Genomic DNA, 23965 nt, shown 5'->3' with positions numbered 1-23965 from the left:
AAAAGATCTACATGGTCGCAGTTCCCGAAAGGCTAACCGAGCCACAACAACCCTGGTTCAAATAATGATAATAATCATGATGGGTGCATCAAAAACGACATCATCGACTTAGACTGAACGTCAGTGACAACGAGACTTTAACGAAACAGCTCACAATCATCGTTATAAAACGTTTTTCAAAAGACAATTTGTAAAATAAACAAACCTTTCGATCCCGAAGACTCGGCTGAAGAAAATCCAAATCGAGTAAAGATGACTGATGCATCTCGGCAACATTCAACGAAGATCTCCTAACGGCTCGACAGAACACCATCACTCGACATGAAGAAAAAATATCGCATTCACCTTGTATCCACGTCGTCCAATACCGAACTCATTTCTTCGATCGGGGACCGTGTTACTGATAATGTTCATGGCGTAACCCATTTATGGTATCCATTAGTTTTATAAGTAACCCACTTTTCTTTGTATCCTACGATAAAAATGTAAATATCACACCAGGTGGTCTAACAAGCGACGCTACACGCTTGGAGTCATCTGATAAGGCCTCTTTATCAAATACTGTTTGTATTCATGCGTAATTCAACAGGTTCCGCCATTTCAGAACGATTTCAGCAGGAAATTCAACATTTCATTCTTTATCCCATATCATTTACTTGGTTTTGTGTATGTTTTTATATGGATTTTTCTGATAAATTTCTTGTTATAAACTCCAGTTGCCGACGGAGCTTTTAAAACGTATGCTCGAAATGACCTTGTGCGCGAAGGACCAAAGAAACCTCACGAAGACCATCATTAAGCTCTTGTCTCTGGAGAAAAACGTTGAGACTCCCTAATGCCCGGATATACCCTTCGCTGAGCAAGCTTCCCTTTTTTTATTCGCAGCGTTAAACAACCGGCAAACTGATGGAGAACGACCCGAAAAAAACCCAGATGAAAGTCCACATTTCGGATGTAAATTCCTCTCGTGAAGCAACTGAAATTCACACCGTTCTGAGATGTGGGTTGAGTCGTTTAGAGAAATTAACGAATAAAAATGAAATTTTCGGATCGGATCGAAACCGACGTTCACCTGTATTATGCAGATCGCACTTTCAACGCAATATGTTCTGTTTCACGGTTACGCATGTAGCGTAACTCAAATTTCCCACGCGTTACCGGAAGTTCGAACGCATATACATCGTTATCTCAGAGCAATATCCGTATTTTATGAATATAACGTAATATGTAACGCTATTTTAAAGCGACAGGTGAACGACGTTCATTGACAGAGTAGCCAAATTGACGATCTCAAACGTATCTACGTGTTAAAAAGTTGCGTTCAGCTTATGGCATTAAGAACATGATGAAAATCACCACTGTATGATTTGAAGGTTCAATTTAATGAAAAAGTGACAAGGAAATAATTGGTTCTGGGCCTGATGTGGAAGTTGCAGTAAAAAACAAGGGAAAATTGTTTACACTAGTGAGCCAGACAACATACCGAGACAACCAGAGAAAAGTAGAAATGGGAAAACTAAAAAAGTTGGGGCTACAGCTTAAGTACAAGTGGAAAAGCCAGATGTGGATGAGGGGAAACTGAAAAACTGCCAGATTTCCCTGGTACTTGATTAGTCATCAGTCAAAGAAACATTCTCTGTATGATGACGTTCACATGGATATTCTTCCTTCAAAAACCAACTAGGTTACATGCAACTGATTTTTTCTTGAATGGTTCTGATAAAAAAATTATAATCTGTAATGAAATTAATATGGGGCGAGAAACACGATTCCGAAGCGATCATTCGTCAACGAAATTTTTGACAGCCATCAATCTACCCCTCTCAGCGATAGGTCAACTCATTAATCCGATCAATCATAATCGCTCAAATCTGAAGGCTAAAAAATCGAACACCGCTGTTTTGATGTTAATCACGGAAAAATCAGAATGCGTTGAAAGCTCTGGACCCACTCGCGAGAAGGAAAAATTCCGAGGAAACGACCACCCTCTTTCTACGTGGGCTTGTTGGGGTACAGAATGTGCTATCCGCGTCGTTTGCTTCCCGGAAATAGCGACAGGTGGATCCAAAACACCCCCTATCTATACGGAGTTAGATCCTGTCGGGGTCGAATGGGGTGAATATTCAGTATACAGTTGAACATGATGAACGAAAAGGGGTGTAGGTTAAACAGTGAACAATTGTAGTGTGTATTAAACGCGAATGTTCTCGATCGATTCCAACACAGAATATTCTAGGGGTAAGACCTCCCCCTATAACTACCCCAGAAAAAGAAAACAATGAATGTTATGTTGTTAAGTTTAAAAAAAAAATTGATGATTCCATAGAGAATTGCACTCCAGAGAGCTCTTCGAAGTCAACTCGAAAATAAAAAGTGGAAAAACAAAAAAAAATATTTTCTCCTAAACAGGGCCAGATATTCGAAATTTTGGTATGAAAATATAGGTTTTCGAACACGCTGAATCTATTGCGAGCAATTTCGAGAGCCTATCTCCCTTCGTTTAGATTTTCATCTTGAAAATGGCATTTTTAAAAAATTGCAATTTTCAATCTGCGATATCTCCTGATATATTCGTCTGATCGAATTGGGATTTCCGGTTATATAATCAGCGTTGCCTAGGCTTCCACCATAGCAAAAAAACTCGATTTCGAAAATTTCGATTTTTTGGGTCAAAAATGAGCAAGGGGTTAGACCCCCCTAAAATGACATATTTGCTAGTCAGTATGAAAATCAGGATGATCTATTACTGTCTTGGGATATGGAGTGCATAGAATTTGTTGTGAGGATTTGAGAAAACCAAATAGTTGATGATTCCATAGAGAATTGCACTCCAGAGAGCTCTTCGAAGTCAACTCGAAAATGAAAAGTGGAAAAACAAAAAAAATTATTTTCTCCTGAACAGGGCCAGATATTCGAAATTTTGGTATGGAAATATAGGTTTTCGAACACGCTGAATCTATTGCGAGCAATTTCGAGAGCCTATCTCCCTTCGTTCAGATTTTCATATTGAAAATGGCATTTTTCAAAAATTGCAATTTTCAATCTGTGATATCTCCTGATATAGTCGTCTGATCGAATTGGGATTTCCGGTTATATAATCAGCGTTGCCTAGGCTTCCACTCTAGCACAAAAACTCGATATCGAAAATTTCGATTTTTTGGGTCAAAAATGAGCAAGGGGTTAGACCCCCCTAAAATGATATATTTGCTAGTCAGTATGAAAATCAGGATGATCTATTACTGTCTTGGGATATGGAGTGCATAGAATTTGTTGTGAGGATTTTAGAAAACCAAATAGTTGATGATTCCATAGAGAATTGCACTCCAGAGAGCTCTTCGAAGTCAACTCGAAAATGAAAAGTGGAAAAACAAAAAAAATTATTTTCTCCTAAACAGGGCCAGATATTCGAAATTTTGGTATGGAAATATAGGTTTTCGAACACGCTGAATCTATTGCGAGCAATTTCTAGAGCCTATCTCCCTTCGTTTAGATTTTCATCTTGAAAATGGCTTTTTTCAAAAATTGCAATTTTCAATCTGCGATATCTCCTGATATATTCGTCTGATCGAATTGGGATTTCCGGTTATATAATCAGCGATGCCAAGGCTTCCATCCTAGCACAAAAACTCGATTTCGAAAATTTCGATTTTTTGGGTCAAAAATGAGCAAGGGGTTACACCCCCCTAAAATGACATATTTGCTAGTCTGTCTGAAAATCAGGATGTTCTATTACTATCTTAGGATATGGAGTGCATAGAATTTGTTTTGAGGATTCTAGAAAACCAAATAGTTGATGATTCTATAGCGAATTGCACTCCAGAGAGCTCTTCGAAGTCAACTCGAAAATGAAAAGTGGAAAAACAAAAAAAATTATTTTCTCCTAAACAGGGCCAGGTATTCGAAATTTTGGTATGAAAATATAGGTTTTCGAACACGCGGAATCTATTGCGAGCAATTTCGAAAGTCTATCTCCCTTCGTTTAGATTTTCATCATGAAAATGGCATTTTTCAAAAATTGCAATTTTCAATCTGCGATATCTCCTGCGTTATATTCTCCCGATCCAATTAACGTCTTCGGATTCATAATCAGCACTGCTTACTTTCATACTGAAACATGAAATCGAAAATCTCGAATTTTCAGGTCAAAAATGAGCAAGGGGTTAGAACCTCCAAAATACCATATTTGAAGGGGATCTTCATCGTTAAAATGGTATTTTTCATAATTTGCAAATCGAAATAATTGTTCTACCCGGTTGGAACCGATTTATAATTCAGTTTCAATTTTTCTTCAGGGAATGAAGCATTCCGAATCCCCCATCAGCGTCAAATTTTTTTCGCTGTGACGTACCCTTTCTCATTATCGCCAAAGGTCCGCGCGATAAGGCGGCATTGTTTGTATACTGCGGCAGGAGGAAAAACATCGTCGGCCGTATATCGTAGGAGGAAACGTGCGAATAGTGTTTCCGCCCTTAGGGCGATAAAAGATATGTCGCGAAAACATGAACTTGAACCCGTTCATATCCTCTGACTGCTGTACACGCGGGCCACATCACGGACACCAATGCGCTATCGCGAAAATGCGGTTTTACTTTTCTCAGAACAGTAGCGATATCCAAAGCGGCCTCTTTTGATTTAGGGCACCAGATAGATAGATAGAGAGAGAGAGAAGAGGAAAGATGGTTTTGCGAAAAATTTATCGAAGTGTTCGTTACATTCAGCTTTCCCCTTCCTAAACTGCGCAACAGAAACTGTACACCCTTTTGCTAGATGGAAAACAAAAAAAGAAACACGGTTCGAAAAATTCCTTTTTGGAGACACTCCACGGTGGCGCTCACATCTATAGGGTTCTACAAACGGATCGCGCGACCTAGGTGGCAATCCTTCTATTCGGCAATAGGTGGCGCAACCGTCTCTGTATCTCTTAATGGAACCTCGCCATTTAAATTATAAAGTTGCAAAATGAACAGATTTTCCAAAAACTCTTGTGTAAATGTATGTAAATGAAGAAATAACTGGCAGAGACAACCTGCATGATAGTTTCTTCAGTCAATTAGAATCATTTCCTCTGGAGGTTCAGTTTTTAAGAATGGCAAATCAGTCTCTCTGGGTGCTGAGCGGCCCGTTTGAAGTTCACGGCGCGGCGTGCGATAAAGAATCCGTAGGTTACGGCCGATAATTCGCAACGGCTATAAATAGATTGTTATAAACAATTTGTCAACGACAAAAGCGCACTTGTTGCTGAATAATAGACCGGCCAGTCGCCCACCTTCACCTACCTGGCGGACGGACGTTGGGGTACCGAGGAGAAGGAAATGTAATTATTTTGTGCCCAACAGGTAATGGGATAATTTAGCGATAAGCAGTCGACGACAGCTTAAAGTCGCCCTGTCGACATAGCGGCTTTGAATTAATAACGTCTGCCCGAACTGAATATATCTACTAACATTACGAATAGTACGAATGATAAATAATAACTAACTCAAGACCAAAAGGCACATTTATTGATCTAGCGATTGACGTTTTTGTTAAAATTATGAATGAATCTGAATTTTTGTTTCTAACTAGTGTATCTACTACCAGTATCTAGTTCAGTTGTTATTCTTTACTCTCAATAAGTATCAATAAATAACAAAAAATTTAATTATACATATAAATAGACATATGTATTTATCAATGTTAGCGAGAAAAAAAAACGATTATCTGCATCTACAACAATGTATTCTTTTTTCGTGTGAACAATAAACGATTAAATTATCGATCAAATTGCTCCTTTCAAGCCTGAAATCCACGAAAATGAATATTGCGGTAGATCAGAATAGCGGGCCGATTCAACAGCTGCTGCAACAAGCCAAACAGGTGGGTGTGTTCGCATCGCACGCAAAAAAGACAAAGAGGGACTAGACAACACACAAAACAACGGGCCGACGACCCGATCGTAAAAGCCACACACAAGACAAAAATACGAATATACCTGAAAACGGCAGGGTAACAGGTGCGTATTCATGGTCTCCTTGAGCAAATGGGCGGTAAGTCCATCGTAGGCCGGATATTTATCGTTATTTCTGATCGCGCCCATATATTTCCACCCGCACAGGCACACGAAACTGAACTGAGAAATCGATCGTGACCGCAAGACGAGTCAGGTCGCGCCACCTATCGCACCGACGGTGAATTTTCCGTAGTCTGTCGGTCGATAAAACAGGAAGCATCGTTCGTTATCGCGTAGGCAACACATAATACGAGATAATCGTATTATGGGTTGCTGAGCGCATCGCATCCACCATTTCTAGCATATTCGAAAGAAATAAGTGAAAAAAATAAATTGACTGGGGCAAAACATTCATCAAAATGCTAGGCCAAACTTTCCAATTTGCTCGAGTGCACCTAGAAATTCTTTCTAGCCCTGACGTAATCCAACTTTTTCCATTTCTTTGCTGATTGATGGAATTTGGCGGAACAAGTTCATAGTTTGGAGTGCTTCCGTGTAAATATTGATAGAACTTTTCTGCCGTCAATCAAGGGGAATTACACAGCTTGGCGTGTGTTATTCCTTTAGGGAAGTTGAGTGCTATTTTTCGAAGAAATCTGAAAGCCTTTTCGTAATGAGCTAATATCATATTGAAGGATTTAATAGAACCTTTTCAGAGTAATGTCTGAGGTTTTTTGAGGCTCAATGTAAATAACCAATTTGTGTTATTTATTCCTAATAAACCCACACAACATACATAAAACCTATTCTTTGACTGCCATTCGGCTATGATAAAAAAGAGATGATTGAGCGATAAGGATGAAAAAAAAATCGTAATAAAGAATTCGCGAAACCCACAAGAACGGATAAAATCATGCAAGGTCGTCCACAGGAGTACTTGACGTGCAGATAATGGACGTTTTTGTTCATATCCCACGCGTCAAAGTGATGTAACAAAGAACCAGAGCGAAATTATTACCGTAGCGACCCTGACCTAAACGGGAAATACCTGGTGGAATTACGAGTTGATCAGCATGATTTCCCAATTTTCATTAGGTTGAAATACTACGGGAACACTTTGCCCAAGATTTCCCAGGGGTGGGTCGCGTTGGAAAACATTATCCAGGTCAAAAGACTGAAAAAGCATAGATTGAATCACGCTTTGAACGATGTTATCTCTCATCATTTTCGTTTTGAATCCATTTCATTTTATCATTTTCCTCGGAGAGTTATAAGGAATGTTTGTTGAAAAAATTGGGAAATAGCCAACACAATTTATGGAGGATTTTCCAGAGTGTGAAATTTTTCAAAAATGGGAGATTTCCAAGCAATGACAATTTCATCAGTTTCTCAGGAAAAACTGAATGGAATGTTTTGGGGAAAGATTTCGAGAAAACTTTCCTGAAATGTTAAAATTGCTAGGCGAAGATGAATCTTCAAAACGAAAGGTTTCAAACAAATTCTGAATCTCAAACCATTCATCAGGAAAAATGAAAATGCCATGTATTGAAAAACTTCTCAGAATTGAATAACTCACGACTAGCATTATCATATTATTTGATTTAAGAAATACGAAATATAGATAACCGTTTCATAGAAAGTTCTCTAGAAATCGGAGACTTCCAAGGAATGAAATTTACAGCAATTTGTTAGGAAAAATTGGACGTTGAATTCTAGGAACAAAAATATCCTTGGAAGTAGAAAATTCGTTAAGGGTGAAGGAGAAATTTTTTAGAAGGAAATGTTTCAAGTGAATATATCAGATATTTGAAATGATTTCTCGAGAAAGGACCCGTAAATTGGAAAAATTCGCAGAATTGAACGATTTATGAAAGGTATAAAATGTCCATGAAAATTTCCAAGTAATCAATGTTAAAAATGAATTGAAATTTCTTAGGAATTCTGGAATTACTTTAAATTTCTCAGGGAAAATCTGCAAATTTTGACAAAAATTTCACCTACTTATGCGATGAAATGAGATCGTTTTAAATAGTTTTTTTCTGACTTCGGTTCAATGACTGTTTAATGTGATCTCCACGAAACACTAAATGACATATAAAGGGTTTTACGATGGCAACTTGATATAGCTACCAAAGTATTGGAATGTCCTAGAACTTTAATGCGAATTACACTAAACTTTTGATTATCCGGTCAACCATTCGATGATAGAATAAAGAGACGATTTTAGGAGGGAAAATCCATGAATGTAAGTTCATCGACCTGGATTTTATGCTTTTTCCAAATTAGATCGCAGGAATCGCCATCTTTCACTTGTCGTTTTGTGAGCATCGAGAATGAATCATTCCCTTCAGATAGTTCGATGACTATGATTAATCGGAACAACGAAATTAATATCGAAATTTCAAAATCGTGAAGAGATAAAAAACCGAGACATAATTCCTGCAGTCAGTTGCCCAATGTTCACTGAACAAACAGATAAGGCTTAATGAATTGGTATTGTACGAATGACATACTTCACCTCCTCATCTTCCATTCCATATTATGTAAATGTCACGATTAAAGGCGAACACAGAGGTCGTCAAATTTCACGTTCTTCTTTTCCGTTTCGACCTCAACTTCGGCGCTTTACCCAATTCCCAATTATTTTTTTGGCGAATACGCCGAAACGAGATCGTTGCTGTAATTATGCGTTCGCCCACGAGCGCCCTGACCGATTTTCGAGATGAGACGTCTTGAAATTTCAATTTAGCGAATCTGCCGTACAAGGCGATCCGTAGTGGGTGGAAATTGGCTACCGCTGTCATGTGCATAAAGTCGACGTTTCACGATGCAGAGAACGCAAGAAGAATAAGATAATGGGACATCGAATCGGAATTTAGTTGCGATCAGAAAAAAATTATGAGCCTGTATGAAGGGGTCACATCGATGATGTGAACTTCAGTTAGCAGATGGAAAGAGTTGCCAGAGATATGGTGATTCCAGGGGATGTACGAGGATATATTGAAAAATTCTTAGCCTACTATAGAACCAAACAAAATTTCAATGTCAAAATATTTTATTACTCAACATATTCTCTTCTTAATTGGATACATTTATAACAGCGAACCTGCAACGTCTTTAGACCTTTCAAAAGAAATGTTTCTTCTTGCTCTGCAAACCAGATCTACACAGCTTTTGTTACCTCCTCGTTAGAAGAAAATTCACGACCTTTCAAACTTTTTTTTCAATTGAGGAAAAAGATGATAGTCGAATGGAGCCAAATCTGGTGAATAAGGGGGGTGTTCCAGTAATTCAAACCCTAAATCACGAATTTTTTGCATGACAGCATGGGATTTGTGTGCAGGGGCGTTGTCCAGCAAAAACCAAACATCTTTGGATAACTTTCCGCTTCTTTTCTCTTTAATTTTTTCCCGTAGAGTGGAAGGTAATGTCTAATAGTAATCTGCGGTTATTGTTCTACCCTTATCCAAAAAATCAATCATGATTACTCCATGGCAATCCCAAAACACAGAATAAAGAATTTTTTCAGCAGATTTTTGGACACGAAACTTCTTAGGTCTTGGAGAACCAGTGTATCGCCATTCCATCGATTGTTGCTTTGTTTCTGGATCGTAGAAATGTACCCAAGTCTCATCCATAGTAACAATTCGGTTTAAGAAGTCTACATCGTTTTCAAATCGAGCACAGATCGAACGCGATGCTTCTACCCTTGCACGCTTTTGGTCAACATTCAAACATTTAGGGATCCATTTTGCAGCAATTTTTCTCATGTCCAAATTGACTTGAGCTATATGATGAATGCGTTCGTATGAAATATTCAGTGCTTCAGATATCCGTTTTAGCCCAATTCGATGGTCTGATAAAATCATGTCATGAACTGCATCGATATTTTCTGGAACTGACACAGAAACTGGCCTTCCCGATCGGTCATCATCCTCAATGGAAAATTTACCTCTTTTGAAGCTTGCATTCCAATTTTTCACGGTCGCATACGAAGGACATTGATCACCAAGGGTATTAAGCGTATCTTCGTAAATCTGCTTACCTCTTAACCTTGACCTTTTAAATACAGGTACTTGATGATGGCCTAATACTCCAATTTTTCGATTTTCACAATGTCGGTGAATATCTTCTTTCATTTAATTTCTTGCGTATCTCTGGTTCACTTTTTTGACCTCAAACTTCACACTGACACTTCTTATGAGTTATAGTTCGTTGCTATGGTAACGCAATATTTTTTTTAAGCATGGAACTGGTCTAGGCTAACTAGATATCAATACATCCTCGTAATTAGAAATGTATGTCACGAGGAGAAGTCTTGGAAGCAAATGTCAATCCTTGAGGAGGTGGACACTTCCCGATCTTCCCGATCAAGCCTGCATGGACCGTTTTTGGTAAAAAAAGAAGACAAGGAACGTCAGGTTCAAAACCCTTCCGAACCTACGACCAACCTTGAAACCCTGACTGTCCTCGGAAAATTCGATTTCAATCGACCATATTATGCCAACCGAACACTCGATTCATCCTAAAACAATAATATTCGAACATAAACGTCGACGATAAAATATCCGCTTCGCGCCATGCGTTGTCGCGCCACGGCGAAGAATTCAACAAACGGCAATAAAATTGCGAATAGAACGCACCTATGTGGCGCAACTTTACGACCGCGTCGGTCAATCGAAGTCCCATTTTCAATGTGTCACGTAAATCTCTGGCCGCAGAAGGGGCATCGTCTCCCCCTCCGTACACAGACGATGCGAACGGCCTAATGAACAAGGCACAGGTACGGAATAGGCCTTATCGATTCGATGGCCGAATCTCCATCACACACATTTTTTTTCGGATTACTCCGAAACGGACTTCGGGCCGCTTTCTTTTCCATTGATATCGATCTATTATGGTCAGGTGATGTAACGTTGATAATGCCAAATACTCCGCACAAAACGATACGTCAGATATGTACGATGGAATCGACATACAGGTGGATTATATCAACGTAATCGATGGACAACGAGCGAGTCCCATTATTTGGCATGTCAGGTTGGTCACGTCAAGGACATTTTTGAGAAAGTTATGGCGAAAGTGACATACATGATGTCCTTTTATCAAAACTGCACGTGAAAGTGTTCTCTATAGCTTCACCAGGCATCAGAGATGAGATGGGAGCTCCTGACCATAAGAGTTCTGTATTTAGGTAGAAATAGGGGTTAAGGTATACGAAGATTCCAGGTTTCAAAGTAAGTTGCGTTGCACAGCGACCTCAAGATCTATTGTGCCCTCCATCGGAGCTGTTTTCGCCGAAATGCAATCTGCAGCTCGCCATTCAGTACCAGAGTTTCATCTAGTAAACTCTAGTATGTGATATGGTTTCAGTGGGGCTTACCTTCTGGCAAAGCAAGGCATTCTGTCACCAGCTGATCTGGAGTTTAATCCTTCTACTCACAGAATTCTGCTAAACCCATTATCATTGGGTGCTTGCCGAGGCAACATTGCCATGTAAGGGATCCAGTAAGATCATAGTTTAGTGAGGGGGTTACATTCCATTGCCATCTTAAAGTCTATTGTGCCCTCCATCTACGTCTACAGCTCGGGCTCCAGAGTTCAAATGAATATATCGTATATCTGAGAGGACTTTAAGGAGGTTAAGTACTCATTCCTCCTATAATTTTATTGTCCGAGATATTCCTTGCGCAAGCTTGCAATCTGCAATGGTGATGTATTCTGTAACCAGGTCAACAGGAGTTTCCTCCTCTTCTACGCTCGTCAGTTCATGATCTGCCCATTCTTATCATATATTTCCTAGAGCGACAATATCCTGTGGGAGAGCCAGTGAGGAGACATAACTTATCCTTACTGAGCTCCAAATATTTCTTGGATCTTTCAGTTTCAAAAGCCCGAAGGAACTTTTTGGAAAGATCCATTCCTGAAAGATTCCCCCAGAGCGTTTCTCTTTTAGTTTCTACCTTCTCCAGAAACTCTTTTTCATAGTTGCATTTTCCTTTACCACAGAAAGGCTTTGGACCAGTAAGTGGCGTTCGTAATCCATTTCTGGCGAGTGTATCGTCTTCCTCGTTTCCTTTGATTCCAGAGTGACCTGGAACCCAGACTATGGAGACCTTGTTGTTCTCGCCTATTTCATTGAGTTTCCTTTGGCACTACCATATCAGCTTTCAGTTCAGTGCTTTGATAGCGGCTTGACTATCAGAATGGTTCACTATGTCAGATAGTTTCTTTCCAGGTTTATGTCCACGCATCTTCGATAGCAAGTATTTCTGCCTGAAAAACTGTTGAGCAGAAGTCTAACGCTAGTGTTCACTTGGTGCTTGCCCCGTATATTCCATCGTCAGCCCCTGTCGTGGTTTTTGAATAATCTGTATACCATTCATTGGTATAAACTCTGAAATTCTGGGTTGGGTATTCCTTTTCCCATTCCTCCCTTTTACAAAGCATAGTGTTAGATTTCTTCTCAATGCTTACTTTTTTAATCATAACATCACTAAGTAGGTTCGATGATGAGACGTACCAACTTGTTTAGAGAGGACCAAGTTCTCTGACTTTTAATTCCCTCACTACCTGTACCTTCCCTGAGATATTCTTGGGATGGCCTCATGGCCAACCTTTCTATCACTAGATTACAAGATGTAGAGGGGTGAGATCTGTGATGACCTCAAGTGCTCTAGTTGGGCAAGTTCTCATAGCTCCAGTGATGCTCGCACAGGCAAGCTTTTATACTTTATCGAGTATTTTCCTCGTGCTCTGTTTTAGCAAACCAAACTACTCCCCCATAGGTCTCACAATCATATTCTTGCTAAGTCCTAGATGCTTCTGAGATCTCGGGGTGTTAAAGCTCCCAAGGAGTGTTCCAGTCTCAGATGATTAAGCCAGTGTGTTTTTCTTTCAGTTTTTCTCTCTCCTGAAACTCTTTGTGTAGGTACTTTAACTTTTACAACAAAAAGGATCCGTACTACGAAAAGGAGTTTGTGCTGTTATACACAGATTCCGTCATAACAGAAGCGCTATTATTGGCTTAGCAGCTCAGTGAGTTCACATTCAGCGTACTTAAAAACCAGTGGAAACACCTCATTTTTTCGAAGCAGTAGCTCGATTTCAACCCACCCATTACCACCAATCTAATGAAATCGCATGAAGCCCATCACGCATGTACCTTCACAGCTACCAGTTGACATTACCTCCATCTGTCGAACGTAACAAATTGATATCAATTTCGGATTGCGCGGTTGGCCGTGTATGACTGTTGAATAATTAATGGATGTACCTACGGTTCGTATATCGACACCAATCGACCAAGGGAGGTGTAACGACGCGGACGCAAAAAAAAAACTAGATCCATTAGCAGGATCCGACGGAGGACGATTTGCCAAAACACGACCAAAAAAAAAAAGTAGTTTTAATTGAGTGTCCGTGTCCACGCGATACGTTCGAGCTCGCGGAGGTGGGTCTGCTGCAAAACACAATCGATAATGTGTTTATAGACACGTTGAAACCGAACACAACATCTACGGGATAGACCTTTTCGGCTATACTTAGCTTTGACTCTTATTGGAAGTAGAAATAATGAGTTGGGTCCATTGAAGAAAATGGCTTTGACTGTTATTAATGTCTCATAGTAGAAGCTGATTTTGGTTGTCCATTATATCAAGTTCATATCAATTTAATAAGAAACCATCGTTTTCTGGCATGAGACTTTTTGAATTGATTTCCTCATGAACTGAGAAACATTTAAGGGCATCATATCGCAAAAATCGTAAAAAATATTCAAAACGCCAACATATTCTATTAAGTGGCCTCAACTTTTTTTGTCGATATCGAAAATTGGCACCTAATCGCCTAGACTAGAAAAACGAGGCATTTTGATGGAATTCGATAATTGCTCGAGAGACCAATTTTTTTTCGTTCCCACTCCCAAAGCTTCATTTTTAGAAGCAATCAAAACAGACGAAATTAATAACTCCCATTCGAGATTAAAAAAGGAAAAACTGAAAAAATTCCATTCGTATTCATCTCATTAAATAACTAAAAATGACAGTAATACGTTTCTGAAAAAAATTCTCCATATCCAGAATACGTAGGATACAAGCTGTTATTCGTTATTTCATTCATCACAATCACGTACTAAGCGTTTCTCTAATGGATTCCGATGCGATAAAATTTGTCATCGAACACCAATTATGCGAATTCAATTAAAATCTCGAAGATGATGTATGCTCCAACATCTATTAAAATCGATATCCGAGGAGAACGTATATAAATCATACGTCCGCAATCGATGAAAACGATACTGCTGTCTTTTATAACGGGTGGCGTAAGAAGTCTATAGATGAAGCCCACCTCTTAATTGGACAACGAAAAAATGGACCGTTTATGTTCCACTGTTAAACGTGCCTACATGCGTATGACCAGCGGGAGATCTTCTGGCCATTCTTTATGTCTCATGCGATGATGATTATGATGATCGCAATAATATGGAGTATCTTAAAGACGTGCACACAATCGAGCTCTGAGCAATCTCGTAGGATGATTTTTTACAGAATATTTTCTTTCAACTTGATTTCGAGAAAAATTATATTTTTCCTTGTGGTCCCTCTAGCAAAACGTTGTGATTGTCAGAAAAAATTTTTATATAGATTTTACTTGATTTCGAACCATAGATCATATTTTTCACGGTCCTTGCAGAAGGCTCATGCTTCTCCTCGATGTGTATGGCCGCCTTTAGCACACTCGCCCAGATGAAGATAAAACTAAAATGAATGAGTAATTAGCTATCCGGATAACACTAATCTTCAATTTATATTACGTCGATTCTAATTCTAATTGCCCCATGTGGGCTGATAGTTATGACATATCATTAAAAAAATGAAGTTTATTCATTTTTTATGACTGAATCACTGATGCAAGATCGACTCTGATGGGTGCTTGAACGGATTGGTCGAATCGTTTCCTCGAGAACTGGATAGACATCAAAGTCAATTGTGAAGATTTACAAACTTTTTATTCCGAAGAAAACGTTTTGAAGTATAAATGGCACTGACATGACGTGAGATAAAAATTATCGCCAGCTTTCACAAGGTGACTAAACTATCAGGCAAATAATTGAGTTTGACTTACCCTGGTGATGTCTATAAAATGAACAAATTCTGTACTAAAACACTTCCCGCATACACTTGATAGATGATTCTCTAGACCGAATAAAATGTAATTGAAACAAATGATTCGCACGAGTAGTTCATACCCTCAGAATCACCCTTATATCATTTATATCACTCGCGTTTAAACGTTGGCTTAACTCAATGAAGTATGACATTTTATCATTTTGATCATTTCAATCGACCATAGACGATCACGCGTATGAAATATCAAAGAGAACAATGTAAGAATTCTAAAGTTTAATTTAAAACTCGAAGTGGATGATCAGCAATGTAGATTGAAATTCATATCTTTCTGCAATAAATGTATAGAGTGCATCATATCCCTTATGAATTAAATAATATAAAATTTCAAACAAAAAACTCTGTGGAGAAAATCTTACATAAAAATACTCTTTTTCTGTGATCATATGTCATCGAGAAGGTTCGACATCCAAAAAGATATAGCTTGCTATGTATTCTTGATAAGCTTGAAGGAATTTCCGTTTCTGTCAGTCAATGGAAGTGCAAGTACAGAAACTTATACTTTTTCCAGTACGTTGAATTTTGTTTTTACTTATCCATTCCTCGAATTTTGTTCTCAACGACACTAAGAGACCAGGATGGTCAACGATTTAAAGGATACACCATTCCCTGACCTATTTCATAGTATATTTCTTTTTGAGATCAACGTCCCAGCATACAGGACTTGTTTTTTTTAACGAATCACTACACAACCTTCGTTTGTACAGATGGCAATTATCGAAAGTCATGATTTATTGAACGCGCAAACCAAAGCTGGTGATGAACGATCATTGGGAAAAAAACGACGTAATTATTTTTAATTGAAGTTCGATATCTAATGCCAGCCCAGAAAAAAAAACAGCTATCGTTTTATGTCGACTCTACTTGAGGTTACGATTTCAAGCACACAATAATGTAATCAATATTCAAGAACCTTCATTGGGGTTCTCACAGCTATTACACCCAAATTTTCTTATTTTCCATAAGGAATTGAGTGCGAGGGAATATTGGACATTGCAACAAGACATATATGATTTTCCTCCGACAAAAAACATCCCCATCGCAATAAATTTCGATTGTATTGACGCTAAGCTCGTATCGAGGATCAAACTTTTTGTTTGTCGTTGGTGGTATGTTGTGTTTAAGCCGTCCCCTATACTGGGAAGCCGCATTCTAGGAGGATCTATGCCACATACGGACCATTTTTCACAATCAAACAGACGTCGGATCGCCCATCTAGCGTTGGCCTTTTGGGGCTATACGAGTAAACTTCCTACTTGACGACCATGCGTTACAGGGAATTGAGAATGAAATTGTCGGAATGGATCCTTGGAACCCTGTGGAGATGCTTTCCAACCTAACGGTTGAGGACGGTATGAGAACGGAAAAATAGTGTAGTTTATGCTGTACGACGACAAATGAAAAAGTCTTTGCTAAGCTTTTCTGAACGAGCTAGCTGACTTCTAAGGGTTTTCCTCAAGATAAGTTTGTGTGGATCCCAGTTTTTCATAGCTTCATTCCTGAAAATTCCAAGAACTTGAACTCATCAGAAAAGTCTCCCTTCTAACGTGATAGAAAATTGAAAAACACAGTGTAATATTGATGTCTTCAAGGAAGAAGTACCTGATGGTTCTATACTTTGAAATAATAAGAAATATTCCGACAATTGAGCTTGACAAAGACCCACAATCACAACGAACTAGATACGAGGATGTATTGATATCTAGTTAGCTTAGACCAGTTCCATGCATTAAAAAAATACTGCATTACCATAGCAACGAACAATAACTCTGTAGAAGTGTCAGTGTGAAGTTTTAGGTCAAAAAAGGAAGCCAGAGATACGCAATAAATTAAAAGAAAGAAGATGTCCAATGAAATTGTGAAAATCGAAAAATTGGAGTATCGAGCCATCATCAAGTACCTGTATTTAAAAGGGTTAAGAGGTGAGCAGATTTACGAAGATATGCTTAATACCCTTGGTGATCAATGTCCTTCGTATGCGACCGTAAAAAATTGGAGTGCAAGCTTCAAAAAAAGGTGAATTTTTCATTGGAGATGATGACCGATCGGAAAGGCCAGTTTCTGTGTCAGGCCCCGAAAATATCGATGCAGTTCATGACATGATTTTATCAGACCATCGAATTGGGCTAAAACGGATATCTGAAGCACTGAATATTTCATACGAACGCGTTCATCATATAGTTTACCTCAATTTGGACATGAGAAAAATTGCTGCAAAATGGATCCCCAAATATTTGGATGTTGACCAAAAGCGTGTAAGGGTAGAAACATCGCGTTCGATCTGTGCTCGATTTGAAAACGATGTAGAGTTCTTAAACCGAATTGTTACTATGGATGAGACTTGAGTACATTTCTACGATCCAAAAACAAAGCAACAATCGATGAAATGACGACACTCTGGTTCTCCAAGACCTAAGAAGTTTCGTGTCCACAAATCTGCTGGAAAAGTTCTTGCTTCAGGTTTTTGGGATTGCTATGGAGTAATCATGATTGGTTTTTTGGATAAGGGTAGAACAATAACCGGAGATTACTATTCGACATTACTGACCACTCTACGGGAAAAAATTAAAGAGAAAAGACGCGGAAAGCTATCCAAAGGTGTTTTGTTTTTGCAGGACAACGCCCCTGCACACAAATCTCATGTTGCCATGCAAAATATACATGATTTAGGGTTTGAATTACTAGAACACCCCCCTTATTCTCCAGATTTGGCTCCACCCGACTATCATCTCTTTCCTCAACTGAAAAAAGTTTAAAAGGTAGTAAATTTTCTTCCAACGAGGAGGTAATAAAAGCTGTAGAGGTCTGTGCTGTGATAAATGTATCCAATTAAGACAGATTATGTTGAGTAATAAAATATATTGTCATTGAAGTTTGGTTGGTTTTACACTACGCCAAAAATTTTTCAATATATCCTCGTATATGTTGAATGCGAAGTTGAAGGCGCTAGGAGATGGTTGAAACTTCCTACAGTGCGCCACCATTGAATATAATCCTTAATATGAGCTGCCTATATACAGGTGAGATGATTAGAACAAACTAGCAAATCAGGAGACCTAAACCTGTTCGTTCACGCAAAGTGACCACTAAACCCTCTAAATTTGGTGTTAGAGGTAAAAATCAGCTGACTTTGCCCTCTCATTTCTCCCACTCTGTACGCTGATCATAATATTATTGATCACGATGAAAACATGAGCTGAAAACGCAGTTTAAAAGACCATTTTAACTGGGAAAGTATTCAAATAGTGAGCTACGCGAGCACTCACATCCCTTAGATCATGTACCCTGACGCCCTGTTCGCATTAATCACTCCCCGCTGATGTGATCTACGCCTAATCTAGTGGAAACATGTAAAAACCTGGCCGAACAAAGCCGATAGGTCGTGCTCCGGACAGAGGTCAGATCGCGTTTCGGGGGCGAGCTGTTTCAGCCCAACTTTTTTCGAGAGTCACCCCGACCCGCAAATGGAGATTAATGGTAGAAGGGGGGACAGACGGGGTTTCTTCTTTTTTTTTTTCGTCGTCCGCGCCGTCCTGATCCGTACGTGATTCGCGGACTATCCCATTGCCGGGATCCGGAATCGTTACGGATTTTAATACCTTTTTCGACCGAGTCTTCGGGCCAGGCAAATGGAGAATTCAAAGGGGAGGATTATCCCCAATTTGAATGGGGGGCGGTTTCGAGGTACGGCGGAACGTGAGCATCGGTATAAATCAAAGATAAATCTCCTTTTCGAGTAGATTTTTTTTTCACCGGCGGAGTACATTGAATAGGGTACGAGTGAGATTTATGTTGAAAGGTGTGTGAATTCATGTGGCGCGTTCCGAGCTTACGGGTGGAAATTTGATTTAATGTTCGCGTTGGTTATACCTACGCTGGGCAGGAATTGATTTTATGACACATTTTTTATGACACTTTTCTGTGGGAGCTTTCAGTGCGATGAGACGCAATCTCTCTTCAGTGAGTCTTTGACTCGTTCAAAAAGTTCAACAGTAGATTCTTGGGGCTAAAGGAAACACTTTTTTCCTCTGCCATTTTTTCCTAATCGGCTCAGTCTGAAAGTTACAAGCTGTTGAAGAAAAATTTTAGTTTCATCTCACAAACGATTTTATCGAACGAAATGAATTTCGGAATATAGTTCTTCATTTATTTGATTAATCTTTTTCGAACACACCCACGTCTTTCAATTTTCTCATTGTGACCATTACGTACCATAAAAAAACCAAAAATTCAACTTTTGAAACTAAGTTGGACACTATCTAATGAATATTTGAACGTTTTATAAAATGAAAGTATTCCTCATATTTTCCCGTATAATACACCGTTTTCGACTAATTTGATGTTCAAAAATTGAAAAGTAGAGTCATTGGAGCCAACTGTGCGCACTTTTGCCTTTCAAGCCATACCCTGTTTCAAATGTTGAAGCTAGGAAAATTAAAACATATTCATAAGATAGAGCATTTTCTGATCTATAAGAAAACATCAAAAAGCAAACAAACAAAAACGTTTTCTTTCCACAAAAAAGAATTTAATAGAGAAAGTCGGAGTGCGTTCACATGACCCGTATTGCGGGTAAGTGTGCGCACCCTCACGGGGTAAGTGAACGCAGTGCTTAGTGAACCACACAATCAAAACAAATAACAAAATAATGTCATCGAAATGTTACAATATTAGAGAAATGCTGTTTATTGTCAATACAGAAGCGCCTTTTTACAAGCAGTGCATTATTGTTCGTGCCACAATTCCTGGTGAACACAACACTTGATACATTCCCCTGTTGGTGGCTCTTCATATTTTTCTGAACAAATAGGACAATATTGATCGAGTCTTAACCAAGAAAATCAACAATGTCATAATTTATTCCTCACTGAACTAATGCCCATATAATGAATTTATGCGCACACTTACCCGCGCACACTTTCCCCAGTAAGCCAAAATTTGAATTGACGTTCATATAGAGTTGATCAGCTAAGAGAATCTGAAATTTTTTATTATATATTTAGATTAATATGCCCATGATCGAATAAAATATTGTTTAACACTGAGGGACTCGGAACTTGGACCTGGCAGAATGTGCAGAGATGCTAAAAATTAACAAGAAAACTAGTGAATTTGATTGATTGCAGATAAAAAGTTAAAGAAACGTGGCACGGCGCACTCCTATGAAAAACTAATATGGCGATTCTGCGCCCTTGCTTCACCCAAATGAACCCCTCTTTCATACATTGCAATGTCGAGATATACGCACTGCGCACACTTACCCACTGCGCTCAGTTACCCCGAATGACTATCTGTGAAAATTGAAAAATTGGGTACTTTGGCTATATCTTTTTATCAGGGCTGAATCGGAAAAAATGGTATGGGAAAAAAGTGTTTCTTTTGACCTCAAGAATCTACGGTTGAAATATTTGTACGAGTCAAAGACTCGACCTGTATTTTTGGTTCATTATTCGGAATGAGAATGAGGCCACTGAAGAGAAGTCTGGAGTTTTCCAACAAACGCGGTCGCCAATCCAGGAAATGAACTCACCCAATGCCTTTCACCCATTATTTCGATAAATTCTTATCTGATTACGTTGCAAATTGGTACTTGGCCTGGCGGTCCTTTCAAAATTTTGTACACAACTTTATTTGGGATTGGTTTTTTCATTTTCCATTATGGTATTTCAAGAAGAGCTGAAGGAACCTCAAAATTTTTGGGAATTCAGTCAAGCATCAAATTCAACTAGCCACGCAAAGTATTTAAGAATATGATGAGTTGATGAATGAGTCACACAAAACCGCATTTTGAGGCTCGGCGAGGGTTTACAATAAATTGGTATGAGCAAGCAAAAAAGAGGGTAAATTATGCTCGAATCGATATCCATTATATCATAACAGCGCTGAATGCACGCTGGGGAACAATACGAATCAACGCAAAACGCAATGAAACGCTTCGATTTCACAATCTGTATACGTGTCGTGCAGCGTGCCAAATCGCAGACAGCTTTATCACACCGACCGGCCGAACATGAAATCTACACGACCCTACGCCTGACAAAAGAGCCCATACAAAGGCTCGCAAACGAGCCATATCCGCGTATGTGGTTCTTTTCTGCCGCGTCCGTCGAGGAAACCTTGTTTGCACACGTTCAATTAACAGGTGCCGTATGAGATACGCCGACAAGGTGAGAAGAAAAGAGTTATTTACTCCAAGTGGCTTTTTGCCCGGCGATCTGGTTCAAAAACTGAACGGCTTAATAACGTAGCCTGTCTACCTGCTTCGATACTAGTTATTTTTTTGTTCGCGCGAACAGCGATCACTTCCTAGGATGCAATAAATAACGAGCTGCCAGCTCTACCAAGCGTCTACTTAACTTTCAATTGGTCCGCGTCGGAATGAGGGTGATTTTTTATCGAGGATCGCGAGCTCGCAGAAAAGTAACGAGTGAGTTATAGTTGGGGAGCCCAAGAGGAAAATTCGACACTCGGGCGTGTCAGACGAATATAAAGAGGGATATCTTGGATCCTGTAGAGTACCTCTACCAAAAATTAGATCTGTATATAGGGGGAATTGTCTAGGACACCCTGTCAGAATAGTAAAAAAAAAAAACGATCATTGTACATACTCGAGCGTGTTAGATTACGATATACATATGTGGTTAATGACATGTTAACCACACTATTTAAACATGACGAAAATGTGTGGGAGGGCGCCAAACTTGCGTCACGTGTACATTATCGAGCGCGTTGGCTTTTTTTCTTATTTTCAAGCTAATGATTCAAGAATAATGAAAAAAATGTAATCTTATAGTTTCAGCATGCCGAAACGATAAAAATTGGTCATAAAGGTCAGAAAAATCAATTTTTTTGAATTATCTTCTCTCCTGGGATTCAAATTGTTTTCGCATTCATCATAAAAGTTGTAGATCATAACATTCTCTACAAATTTCGTCCGAAGCAATTTTTTCTACGTTTGAACGTTTTCAAGATATACAGCGATGAATGTACATTAGACTGGGTTTCTACATTGACCTTGGCCTTTCGCATGTGTGGCTAAGCTCTTCGCCCTTATCGCCCTCTAACTCGAAATCGATTTAGAGAATGTAAAATTGCTTCAGAATAAAGAATCAAGAATAATAGAAAAAATATAATATGACAATTTCAGTTAACCGAAACAATAATAATTGGCCATAAAGGTAACAAAAATCAGTTTTTTCGAATTATCTCCTCTCCTGGGCTCAGAATTGTTTTCGCATTCATTATAAAAGTTGTAGAGCATAACATTTTCTACAAATTTTGACCGGAGCAATTTTTTGTACGTTTGAACGTTTCTGAGATATTTGGCGATGAATGTACATTAGACTGAGTTTCCACATTGACCTTGGCCTTTTGCATGTGCGGCTAAGCTCCTCGCCCTTATCACCCTAACTCGGAAACGGTTGAGGGTATTAAAAATTGCTTCAGACAAAAGTTTTATAGAATTAAATTATCTACAACTTTCATAATGAATACAGAAACGATTAGAGGTACAGGAAGGGAGATATTTGAAAAAAAAAATTTGTTATCATCTTCAAACTGTCAGATTAAGAAAACCCTGCCTGATTAGTATCAGATTAATAGGTTAACACTTCTGCAACATAGAGATTAACCATCTGCAGGAAAATCTGACACGCTCGAGTATGTTCACCTGACGATTTTTTATACATCTTTGAGAACCTGCAGACGCTTTCCCCACCGCTGAAAGTGCATACATCGATAGAACCTGTTTTTCTTTCCACCACCCAATCTTCAAAATCCACTAAGTCTCCACGACGCTGGAGTAAAACCGGATTTAGCATCGTCGGCTCCCCAAATAGTTTTCCCTTCAGCCTGGGAAGTGATTTGAATGTTTTGAGACGATTTCGACCGGACTATATCTTATGGAGTGAGGTGAAACATGGAAACAAGCGCTGACCACATATAGACAACGATTTGAATAATATCTTTTCCTGGATTTCATTCGAAATAAACAAGCGACCACACCCCACATTCTATAAACGTTCTTGAACACCTACTACTTTATGGCAGCGATAGAAGAAGGAAGACCTACCTGATTGAAGGAGACGGGAAGCATGCATCTTTGGTCGTCTAGCCGGGAACATTGAATTTTCTCGATGAGCTCGAACATGTCGTTGGTGGTGGCCTTGACCTTCTCGTGCGCCACTCGGTGGTGATGGGCCGGACTGTTGACGCCGATGATGGGGGTGCCATGCCACGTGGTGTTGCTCTGCTGGTGTCTTCTGCGAAAGGAAAAAATCGGAAATTAATACGGGTACCAGCATCTGTACGCGAAATAATTACGAACGCACTTCGATAACGAAAGTACGTTCGTTTCTGGGCGTTGGGGAAGAACCGTGGGAATGTCAGGTTCATCTCGGGGTTTATCGCATACAGGGTGCTCTCGAAGGTCTGCCATTAAAGCTTCATAGGAACGCGAATGCTACAGGAGAATGAATTTCGGGGGAAATCTTCATAGTTCAAGATATGCTTAGAGTTTGAAGGAACCGCATACTCCGGTCAACAAGTAGCCGAGAAGGAGCACGGAAACGTTCGAATTCATGGCAGTAACCAATAAAATGATTTATGATTACTTAGACGTATTGCTGGAGCTAAGTCACCGTTCCTACATATCGATAGATTTATGAAAAAGTTTCCGAGCTTCCCCAAACAGACCTCTAATTAAAAAACAGGGACGAACAGTTCCCAATACAAGCAGATCTTACATTTCGTAACTTCCGACAAATGAGTCTGCGAAGCTCAGTGTACCCCTAATAACAGTAATCTGTCATTTTTCATATTCTACCGTGAGGACAAAATAAATAACGCC

The 23965-nt window shown here is 39.2% G+C and overlaps 1 protein-coding gene across 9 annotated transcripts in view; it reads right to left on the bottom strand.

The window, feature by feature from the left end:
- The window catches only part of LOC123317479 (rap1 GTPase-activating protein 1), a 345747-nt gene that overhangs the window by 97059 nt on the left and 224723 nt on the right, over window positions 1–23965 (bottom strand). For 7 of the 9 annotated variants that reach the window (XM_044904039.1, XM_044904043.1, XM_044904042.1 and 4 more), the window contains one exon: window positions 23189–23378. In XM_044904039.1, the coding sequence (XP_044759974.1) occupies window positions 23189–23378 (190 nt within the window). Of the gene's footprint in view, window positions 1–205; window positions 335–5971; window positions 6112–23188; window positions 23379–23965 lie in introns of those variants that run through there. The other 2 variants (XM_044904048.1, XM_044904047.1) reach the window with 2 other exon arrangements.

This window comes from Coccinella septempunctata, chromosome 7, assembly GCF_907165205.1.
Source record: "Coccinella septempunctata chromosome 7, icCocSept1.1, whole genome shotgun sequence".
Lineage (NCBI taxonomy): Eukaryota > Metazoa > Arthropoda > Insecta > Coleoptera > Coccinellidae > Coccinella > Coccinella septempunctata.
Note: the sequence above shows the minus strand (reverse complement) of the source record. Positions and strands in the feature narration are given on the sequence as shown.